The sequence below is a fragment of the Porites lutea genome, chromosome 1 (genome assembly GCF_958299795.1).
Source record: "Porites lutea chromosome 1, jaPorLute2.1, whole genome shotgun sequence".
NCBI lineage: Eukaryota > Metazoa > Cnidaria > Anthozoa > Scleractinia > Poritidae > Porites > Porites lutea.
In genome coordinates this window covers 57,990,437-58,001,785 of record NC_133201.1, presented here as the reverse complement: position 1 = coordinate 58,001,785, position 11,349 = coordinate 57,990,437, and the positions used below count along the sequence as shown (strand labels likewise).

The 11,349-nt window shown below is 40.4% G+C and overlaps 1 protein-coding gene across 1 annotated transcript; it reads right to left on the bottom strand.

Moving 5' to 3' along the window:
* Positions 1-385: 385 nt before the first annotated feature.
* LOC140932793 (patched domain-containing protein 3-like) lies at positions 386-7,593 on the bottom strand. The gene is made up of 4 exons (XM_073382307.1): positions 7,373-7,593; positions 4,613-5,836; positions 2,946-4,090; positions 386-1,206 (listed from the first exon to the last, which is right to left on the bottom strand). Exons 1-4 carry the CDS (start codon positions 7,444-7,446, stop codon positions 386-388), a joined length of 3,264 nt encoding a protein of 1,087 aa, XP_073238408.1. The 5' UTR covers positions 7,447-7,593.
* Positions 7,594-11,349: the final 3,756 nt, after the last annotated feature.

The window sequence follows — 11,349 nt, the reverse complement described above, 5'->3', positions numbered from 1 at the left end:
ATTATTCCTCGAGCCCGAATGGGCTCTGCGTCAATAGCCCATTCGGCCTTTGGCCTCATCGGCTATTGTGACTCAGAGGCCATTCGGGCTCGAGGAATTGTTTTAGTAAAATCCAACTAGTTGGTCAGAAATATCGAGACAAAACAAGTTTAGCTTTTTAAAGCTATTCTTAAAGCCATTGTTTTCGTTTTCAAAGCCGGCGCTTTCGCTACTAGTCGGTTATAACATATAGGCTAGTTGTAGTTCAACCAATCAGAACGCAGCATTGATAATTGACCGCTAGTTGGATTTTAAGGATAACCCGTGCCTGGCTTCTTTAAGTGTTATACAATTGCGGCTCTACTGTCTAAGGGTTGAGAAAAAAATCAAACTGGGTTCTTCCAGGTTACAATTTTGTTATATCAGCTAAGGTGTCGCTTCTTTCTGAAGCCTGTGTAGTCTCGACAGTTCCGGCGTTTTTCTCACCATCAGGCTTCTCGCTGCTCAGGCTTTGCTTACTTTCTTCTACTGTTAGTCCTGTCGAGACATCTGGCTTTTCGTCGCCAGTCTCTAAGCCTTCGTTATCAATTCTGGCGTTTTTCTCACTATCAGGCTTCACGCTGCTCATACTTTGGTTACTTTCTTCTACTGTTAGTCCTGTCGAGACATCTGGCTTTTCGTCGTCAGTCTCCAAGCCTTCGTTATGAATTCCGGCGTTTTTCTCACCATCAGGCTTCTTGCTGCTCAGACTTTGCTTACTTTCTTCTCCTGTTAGTCCTGTCGAGACATCTGGCCTTTCGTCGCTAGTCTCCAAGCCCTCGTTATGAATTTCTTTGAAAACGTTTACTATATATTGGTCGTAATCTATCCCATCATCTTCCTGTTTCTCTTTAATAGCCTCTTCGTCGACGTTTTCTTCTTCAGCCCACTGCAAAGAAGGGTTATCGGCTCCTAGATCCGGGTTTTTATTTCCCGTGTCTGCCAGCTTTAAATCGTTGCTACTTTCATCTCTCTTGTTTATGCTGCTCTGTCTTTCTACTCTAACTCTGACTGAGGGAGATGCGGTAATTGCAGGCTTGCAACACAGCAAGGACATATAAACAGGCATAATGCACAGACCGTGAATAAGACCAAACCCGACGATTCCAAGGAACATTCGGAAAAAGATTCGGAATATCTCGGATGTAGCAAATGCTAAGACGATCATTCCCAGGAAAGTACTGAAACCTGAAAGAAACAAAAAAATAAGATAACTCTGCAGTTAGAGCACAGGAAAGGGACCATTTATTGCTGTCACTCATGTGCACTTGATCCATTTATAGGCAATTAGCGTGAGAAAGATATTATTGCTTAGTAAGAGAGCTGGGAGGCCGCTGGGAACTAACACTGAGAGGCATAATTTGCAGTACTGCCTTCGTAAAAAAATCTGCAAACGGTTAAACGTTCTAGTCTTCTCGGATAAGGACGATATTCGAGAAGCCTCTTCTCACAACCCCTACACATGTAATAAGATCTGTGGGACGTAGATTACCCACACAGTGTGGTGGTCTGTCTCAAATTCACACTCATATTAGGGGCATTCATTACGGATTAATTCTCACTGTTCATTACTTTTAAATTGCGTCACAAGAAGTTTGGCAAAAGTCTGCCAAACGGTGATGTAAAAAGGCCTAAAAAGCCCTTAGAGGAGTGAAAAGATGTTTCCGGTTTTTCCGCCTGTTCACAGGTTCTATTGCATCATTACACTAGTAATAGTTGACACTACAGCTGCCCCCGCTCTGTAGATAGTATTCTTGCTCCCTATGTAGCTCTTTGAAATATACCGATTCATAATGAAGATGTTCACACATATTCCATACAATAGGTGAGATAAATACAGGAAATAAACGGGAGGTTCCATGCACAGTTTCGGTTCGATTTACACAGCTTTGATCAAAACATAATCATTCTCAGTTTCGAGAATAGTTTATTCTAAACCGTAAGAAAAGATTTTATTTAAAAGTCTAATTTTTCGCTACTTCTATTTCACTTTTTACATTTAGTTCATTTCATTTGCCGGAAATTAGGCCTTAGAAATTAAAAGGACGTTTGATCAATTCACGCTTGAGCATTCTAGTCTTACTTTAAACTTTATAACGGATGGACATTTGTGAACAGGGAATAAGTCAGCACAGAATTTGATGGTCGGCGAATTTCTGTAATCGTCCATCGTTCTGCTAGTGATAAGCTAGCCCTTGAATCATTCACTCGTCTTGCTTGTTTTGGGCCGAGTCTTATTCGGGTCAAAGAGAGAGAAAGAGTGTCTGGCAAGGTTCAGCTGAAGGTTTCCAATCAAAGATTTGTGAACTCGTGTCTGGCAAACTCACTTAGTGTTAAAATATACACTGTTCTACATACGCACCTTATAACTTCATCTGCGCTTAACGAGTGTCTTTTGGTTCATAACTTTCATAACAACTGCTCCACAGAATGTCACTGATAACACGTAACGCAAAAGAGTATCGAAGTGTGACTGCACAATTAATGTCACAAAATCTGCCTATTGTAAGCTGTTCCTTCGGGATTTTTTGTGTTTTACGTCATCCTAACCATTTCGTACTTGCGGGCGCAAACAATAGAAACGTCATCATTACCTACCGATTCCTCGCGGCCCCTGTTCGAGCAAATCGAGATTTTTTCTGGTATACTGACTGCATGTTTGAACTGTAAGTACTGTCCTTAATATACACGCGAGTCACTAGGGTGCCTCCTCGGGATTTCGCCTCTGGGCGAAATCCCTGCGGGGGCAATCACCTTAGTTCGTCGTACAATGTTTAAATGAATAATAACCCGCCAAAATATAGATCCAAGCATTTTCCACTGAAAACCTAGTTGTACACTATTTTGTTTGTGGTGCTGCTAATCATCTTGGTTGAGATAAGATCTCAAAATGTGATTTTTTTGTAATATTAATGAGGTTGACTTACCTCCCATGAGTACACTCGCTCCCACAGTACTCAGAGCATCTACCACTCGCTCATTTGCAGATAACTTGTTGGACACAACGTAAGCATGCGCAATGTGTGCGCTGTAATCAACTGCAAAACCAATAGCCATGACAAGATTTATCATGGACACAGCGTTGAGCGTCACATTCCAAATAACCATTAAACCAAAAAGTTCGCATATCAGGGCGGCAAAGTTGAACAACACGAGGATTGCCACTGTGCAGTCTACCAAGAAGGGACTGGTGATGACAAAGACTGTAATGGCAGCGATTATGAGGTTCCGTATAGTTTCACGTGATGTAATAACATACTGTTCGAAGAAAATAAACAAACGTGTAATGGGGAAGGCGCTGAGTTTGGACTTTGTTTCTAGATCTTCGCGAAGTGTTTGCATAGCATTTTTCTGGAATGTAGATTCATCGTTACCTTTCATAAAGCAAATAATGCGCGAAGCTTCTAGCGCAGAGCCATTATCAGAAAACTTCAGATCTTGAGCGAAGAATAAAAATTCTGTTTGATTGAGGAAGACTTTTAAAGCAGGCAAAAATGCTGAACCGGTAGTGCTTATGCCAGTCCTGTTAGCAAATAATGAAAAGTGATCCATCCACGACAAGGAACCAGCTAAATAATGTTCGTTGCTTTCGACAATATTTGTTAGGTTTCTGATAGCTTGCTGGGTGGAAAATTTCTCATAGCTGTCTTTTCCGGTTTCTACAATGCTGACTTCGATTGCAAGTTCAAAATGTTTTTCTTGAGCAGTCAGAAATCTTTTCAGGTAAGAATCATCCTTCGCCAGGATCCTTCTGTCGAATTTTTCCTCTACTCTTGTAACGCCGTATATTCCGGCACCAAGTAACCCTAGTGACAGAATTATAACAACTACTTTGGTGGCAGGATGGGTCAAAAACCTGCCCCAGGTCTCCATAGCGCGATTTGATAACTGTGGGATCGGCTCGTCCCAGGCTAGCGCGCCCTCCTTTGGCTGAGGTGCTCGGCAGAATGGTAAGCAGTCTCGACGACCTGATTTTATTCTTTTTACGTCGTATGTCATGATGGCCACGAAATAGGTGATGATCATTAGGTAGGAGAATGTCACTGTTAGAGCCGCATAGATACAAAAATACCTGACAAAGCATACGCACAGTTAGCGTGCTTTTTAACAAAAATGGGAGATATGTAAGTCAGTTGTGCCAAGTAATTAAGAATGCATGACAAGCGGATCTGAACGTTGGTTGTTAAAACATACAAAAATATAATGGGGATGAACAAGCATTGCTAAAAGAGAGCTGAATAGAAGTGTTTTCATATTGAAAATAAATGATATTTACATTCTCCAAACATACTTCACTTGTCTCTAAAAATTTCATGGTAATCACTGTCTTTATTTTCTTCATTACGAGACTATCTTTGTCTTTATATAGTTGCAGCTGCAGTCGAACCCCGCTTAATACGAACACCTCATTATTACGAACAGTTTGCTTTGTCCCTGGGGAAAGAAAGCCCTCTCATTTTCTCCAAATTCAACCCGCTTAATACGGACAACCCTTCAATACGGGTACTTTCTATGCTCCCCTCAGTGTTCATATAAAGGGGGATTGATTGTATTAAATTAGTTCCGTATATAGGTTTAAAGTTATTGCCCTTACTTTATCGCTGGAAACGGGGACGACGTACTAACAGCGAATGCCACAAGATCAGTCATAGTTGTCATGGTAACAGTGGCTCCTGAATGCGACATCACAGCCTTAATCTTTTCTGTTACTGACATGTCCCGTGGCTGTCGATCAAGTTCATCTACTAGAATGAACATGTCATCGATTCCAATCCCAAGAACCAAAAACGGCAACACGCCCATGAAACTGACGAAAGGAACGCGACACCACATGGCAAGGCCAAACGCGGATAATATTCCAAGGGCCACAGCAAACACTCCTGTGTTAGCGAGCAACGAGTGACCGGTCAGCGGATTCAGGAACTTGCCGAGCATGACGCAAGCAAATGTGATCATTAGCGTAAAAGTGATTGACACCAGAGTGATGTCAGAGCCACTGCTTTCAGCAATAGCATCGTCCTGGCTTCTCTCGCTTGAGTAATGGACTTTAAAACAGGAAAAATTACCGTCTAACGACTCCAGTTTGTCGATGAACTTCTTCTCCCACTCCAGAACTTTATCAATTTCTTTCTGGTCGCTAAAGTCATTCATTAGATACACCATTTGCAGTGCTGTGGCTTTTTTGATGGGTCTGTCCGGTGGCGTGGTGCCACCAAAAGTGCGTTTAAAGTTGTAAGAGAAGGTCCGGCCATTTCGCGTCAAAGGGCTTGAGCTGTCATAGGCTTTTGTTATTTTCCCTAGAATCTCATCCAGGGTTTTGTTATCGAGGTTGCTCTCATTAAACTGTAAAAATTCCAGCGGGTTAATTATCATGCAGTCGTCCTGTGTCTTTGCTTTGTCTCCTGACAGCGTGACACAGAATTGAGAGTATGATTCTAACTCCATAACTGCACGATGTGCCTTGAAAGCCTCCCGCAGACAATCAGGATCTAGGACATTCAGATGATAAGGAGACGCCGTTAAAAGGACGATTTCCTCACGAGCTTTTAATCGGAAGTATTTCTCGGCCCTGTCTAGATCCTTCATAGAACGACTACCTTGAGGAATATATAGATCTACTCCTCTGTTTTTTGCTTTGAACCAGACAAAACCCACTGAACATACACTTACAAATACGAGACATATTGAGATGATAATTAGCGGGTGCTTTGCGATTCCTTCGCCAAACCAGCCAAAGAAACGTTCCAGTTGAGTCATTAACCAACGGCAGAACCTTGACCACCAGAAACATGGGCTGAACTTGGATGCACAGTAACCACTAGGAAGAAAAAACAAAGAATTCTCTGAAACGTTTGCAATAAGGGCGCTTTCAGATTGCTGATTGCTTTCCCTCCTTTATGAACTAAACAAATCTTCTCTTAAATGTTGAATGACTTCGAGGTAACTCGCTCAGAGAGGGCGCAGCAATCGGCTATAAAAGGCTTGAAATTTGGCGAAAAAACTCATCACCTTTGTAGTTTTTCATTGGAAAAACGGTTATTTTGTTCCTCTGAGTAACCAGAGAAAACATTTCGACTTAGCTTTTCATTGAGTATATCTCCCGGGGTATAAAAAAGGAGTTGTTTACAACATAGTTTTTAAGTTACCCTATCTTCCTGTGAATTTTATAAATAGATCATTTTTTGTCAGTTTGCAAGGGAGGGGAATTCTGCAAATCCAGCTAACTGATTTCAAGGGCGGACTTTTTTGTGTGTTTGTTTGTTTTTTTCAATACTACCCGCTAACCCTGGCGGAATAGGATTTAGAGCAAGAAAGCTTCAGATAATGTGCGCTACAGCCGTGAAGAGGATTCGGATGTGGTTTGGTTTGTATATATCAACAACAACTGTATTTACATCAGTGAATCTCGTACGTAATACTTGGTGAATTTACGTACTATACACCCGGAAAAGCGAAGCCTTGAGTGCTCGCACTTGTAAATAAAAATACTCAACGCCATGCCACTCTGGAAAATTGTCAGATCAGTAATACAACAAAGTTAATGTCTGTTTTAATACCTAGGTTAAAAAGTCCCCGAATCATGTATGTGGTTGGTAGCGAATACTTGTGAAACTTAATGCAAAAAATGATTTTATATGAATTTTGTTAAAAATAAACAGATGCTGCCGATTCAGCATAAAAATGAGGGCACATTTACCCCGTGTTAAAACTCATCAAACTTTTAAAATGATTTGAACCGTCACTCGGCTGATGGCCCCATGGCTGGACTAAAAATAAAAATCCGAAAAAAGGGAAGATCGCAGACGGCATATTTTTAGTTTACTGTTTCCATTAGAGGTATTTGCTGAGCGATCGTACATCCAATTTCGATACAGTTTTGTTCATAGTATTTGCCACTTTCGTATTTCATTTTGAAGATAACGACAATTTTTTTCCGCTTTCGACCGCTTAAAGTATTTATTAAATATTTTTTCTGCAATCAAAAGGATCAGTTTGCGTGTAATTCTTATATTCTTAACACTACCCCTGTTAAAAACGGCTGAATTACCATAGAACTTAATCTCTCATCAAAAGTCGCTCAAAACTCACTGGACACGACCAACCGAACAAGTAGTTGGTGAAAGCCCACAAACCTATGGTTTATCGAAACATTTAACTTGAATTGAAATTGTAGTCTGGTGACTGATAAAAAAAATTGACCTGGACAGGAAAATTGGCTGACTTTGCCATAAACTGGACAGTTAAAAGATGATGGAGCCCCCCAGCAAGGGCATTTGAAATGATGGAAGCCCCAGTTTGTTAGTTGACTGTTTAGTGAGTTTAAGTGAAAAAAGAAAAAAAAATCTGTAGATACCCCATATGGACGTTGCTCCTTGCTTTCTCTTGTTCAGAGGGATTGCAAATCACTTCTTGGCTTCTTGCTGCCATCTGGGAAAGCTAAATCTCTGATTATTATCGGCTATGGATACTCTTCAATTGCAACTACACGGTACGTCTGCGGCGTTGACTATTTTCATCTCGATTAATCGATGTTTCAAACAGCTTGTGGCACTTTCTTAGGAAACGTATCTTTCGTGACACATTACGGACGTTTATGCAAATTTCTGTGGAAGCAAAACAATATTAGTTAGGCAGAGTGACTTTCCATTGGACGAGATCTTGGAGGTGTTACATTCTTTGGAATATAACGTCATGATCCTTCGGACAAAACCTATGTAACACTTTAAGACGGAATCCATCAGGAAATTGAGCAATTTAATTTCCAGTGGGCAAAAACCTTGTACCAGAATAATTTAAAGAATATTGCATTCTTTTTTACATTTTTCAAGGGCTAAAGATGTAATTGGTCATCTGTAATAACATCAAAGAAAATTTCTCTTGGGAGTCCGAGAAGCTGAATGTCAAATTTCACAAGAATTGTGAAAACACAGGTAAAATTCTGAACATTCATTTTGTAGGATGTAATTTTGTGAAATTTGACATTCATTTTCTCGGGCTCCTATGATAAATTTTCTTTGGTGTTATTACAGATGACTTATTACATCTTTAGCAATTGAAAAATGTAAAAAAGAATGCGATTATAAATAATAAATTATTGTGGTACAAGGTGTTTGTCCACTAAAAGTTAAAAGTACTCAATTGCCTGGTGGATTCCCTCTTAATAGATCAGATGACGCAGGTGCAAGGTTTACACTTGGAAATAACGAAAAACAGCAGAATACATCAAAGACTACAGGCAAAACCCCGGGAAAACGAGACAAAAATCCTTTTATTAGGCAGGCTACCCAAAATTTCTGATTTTAACTTCTTTAGTGGTTTTTTTTCAATCAGTCTGAGTTCTGTTTGGAAAGGGTATATTGATTGCTCTAGGTTATCCTAACAAAGTATGCTAAGCTTTCATAAAACGTAGGGATTGTATTTTTTTGTTCAGGTTTCAAACCTGTTTCATGCTGAAAAAATACTTATTTGAAAGAAACTGGTTACTTTCTTTAACTGTTAAAGTTGTAAAAGATGACATGTGATTTTGACTATCTGCAGCTTCCTGGCTTCACTAAACTCGCGGGATACAATTTAGCAAATATTGCTCATGTAAAATAAAATGTGCTAAAATTAATTTTGTCGTTTCAGTTATTTGTTTCGATTCTATGGAAGTAAAAACAACAACGTACCCAGGAAATCTGTGTTTGCACGTTGGTAAATGTAAACATTGCATCTACATCTACACTGAAATTGATAAGATATCGCTCCAACTTTCACAAAACGTAAAATGCAAAACAATCAATAAACAGAATAAAGTGAATAAAATTGAATAAATGAAATGGGTGAGTATATGCACGTACAAATTTATGAACACGGGATATTTTGAAAGATTATAGCAGGAATGCTCTAAGTCTTGTTCGTTTTCAATGTACATCATGGATGAGCGTAAACGAACAGTACATGACGTGAAAAAGTCTCCTCTGTTGCCGAAAGTACTTAGTTGGCCCATCTAACATTATGGTCGACTGATAAAGAGTTACAACACGCAGAGACCACTTTGAGACCAATATTAAGGAACGTGAAGGCTTGCATGCGACTTTTTTCCGCGTATGCTACTAGGAACAATATCGGTTTCGTAATACGCTAAAACAGGTTATCAAAAAACCTGACAGCTTGCATGAACTCAGACCTAAACAATTTCCGAAACTAGTGAGCTATGAAGGCCGAGCAATATCCCAGCAATATCGGCTATATGATAATAAAGATGATAACAATTTAACCCCGCTGAACTGAAGAAACCTTACAAATGGTTTAATTTTGAATTAAATGCTCAGTTTTTCAAGGCAGACATCATAATGATCTAAAACAGTCCTCGGGAACTTGCTTTGAATTGTCATTCTGTTCCTAACGCAGCCAGACGAGTACTACCAGATGTTGTGTAAACTTTTGACCTTTGCTATGAAAACTTTTTCGTCTCTTCTATTAGTTCTTCGCCTGTGACATGTATACAGTGCGCCGATTGCCAGTTTTCGTGTAAGCTGCAGAATCATATTTTGTGGCTCTTTTTCTCATGCCATATGAATGAGCCCGTATTGACCATATTGACCAGTGTCCAAGCGGTTAAATGTAAGACCAAAATAGGTAGAATGGGGAACGGAGTTACGCTGAACGCGTTCTAGGGCCCATCATTTGACAGAGTAGCCTGGAAATTGTACATGAGCCGGGTTGGCCTGGTTTGCCCTGCTGGTTCGCCTTGTCGACATGATGAGTTAACCCGTCAAATTCTTAAACCGCCTCCTTGACACTTTGTGCCTTATGGAACACTGTGATCCAAGAACAAATGAATGCTGGTTAGGCCCCGTTTATAGGGAGAAAACCTGTCCGTGGTAGAAGAGTCACCCTGCCAGACGAGTGATCTTACGCGAGCGATTATAATAGAAAATGTTGATTCCTTTGTAAACAGCTCTCGCGCATATCTTGATTGCCTTGCCTTGAGCAAATTGACCGGGCTGGGCGAGCCAAAGAAAAGAGAAGACTAGAGAAAAGTTGACCCGGATAGGAGAGTGACCCTACATGCCTAGCCGGGCCACCCATCTAGTCGAGTCAACTTTTTGTTTCTCATGTAAACAGTTCACCGCGTTTCGTAAGGGAAATGTATGAAAAGTTGGCTCGCCCAGTGAAGGTCGGTTGGGCAACTTGTTTAAATATATATTTTTTGTGTTGTTCTTTTGTTTACTTCTTCATCGCCTTGCCGTAAGGATCAGTTTGCCGTTTCATATTTTTCTACAAGTTTAATTGTATTGATCCAGCTGGTGTACAACTGGGAGATCCGGCACCACTCATTGGTTTGTTGCTGTGGACTTGCTGACATTTTATATATTTTGGAGCTCGGTTATAGGCTAGTGACCGTGCCACCCGGGACAACTTTCCTCCCTCCCGGGGCCAAACAAGCGTTCATTTGTTCTTGGATCACAGTGTTCCATGAGGCAAAAAGTGTCAGGGAGGCGGTTTGAGAATTTAACGGGCCAATTTAACTTTTACCTAGAAAACATGTGGCAAAGGGAATCTTGATATCAAGGAAAATGGCACAAGTTGACGTCATAGTTATCTCTGATGAAAATGTAATCCGCTTTCATCAGACCCACATACAATGTGGGTCTGATGAATGCTGAAAAATTACAACCGAGAACACTGAAAAAGGTTAGCTTATGCTTAACAAATGGGAACCTGGTAAATAATTATAACACGATCCGATGGAAGGGAGCGGGGAGGGTGTAAAGCCCTATTAATCGGTGGTCCATTTTTATGATCGCAAACCTTTGATTGAACGAACTGTTTACTGATGGATTTTTGGGGACTTCATGGTAGCTTTTACCACTGGCCAAGGAAGCAAGTGAGATTTTTCTTTTGGTGCTACCAGAATCACGTCTCAGCGGATATATGCTGTCAAGAAACAGCTCCCTGACACCAGCCTAAAAGAGAAGACTACTATCCATCCCATTTTTCTGAGTCTGCAAAAACTGACTAATGACCCAATGTGCGTGACAGAGAGCCATTGATTGAAAAACCAACAATGTATTGTTTATAGATTCCAATGTGGCCTGTATCCATGCGCGGCATTTACATGAACTTGAAGATGGACATGCGGAGCAACCTCGACGGCTTGCGAAAACCTTACTTATGAAGTGAAGTCTCGCCGTTTCAAATTTCATGACTCCATAACATCTCGTTCAATTTCTCAAATGTTGGCGGATTTGTCAGGAGTTGAATTCAAAATCCTTGTATCTAAGTTCAGAAAAAGATAAAGAAAATTGTTGTCTTGTGTTCTCGCCCCCTCCCCCTAAAGCTATA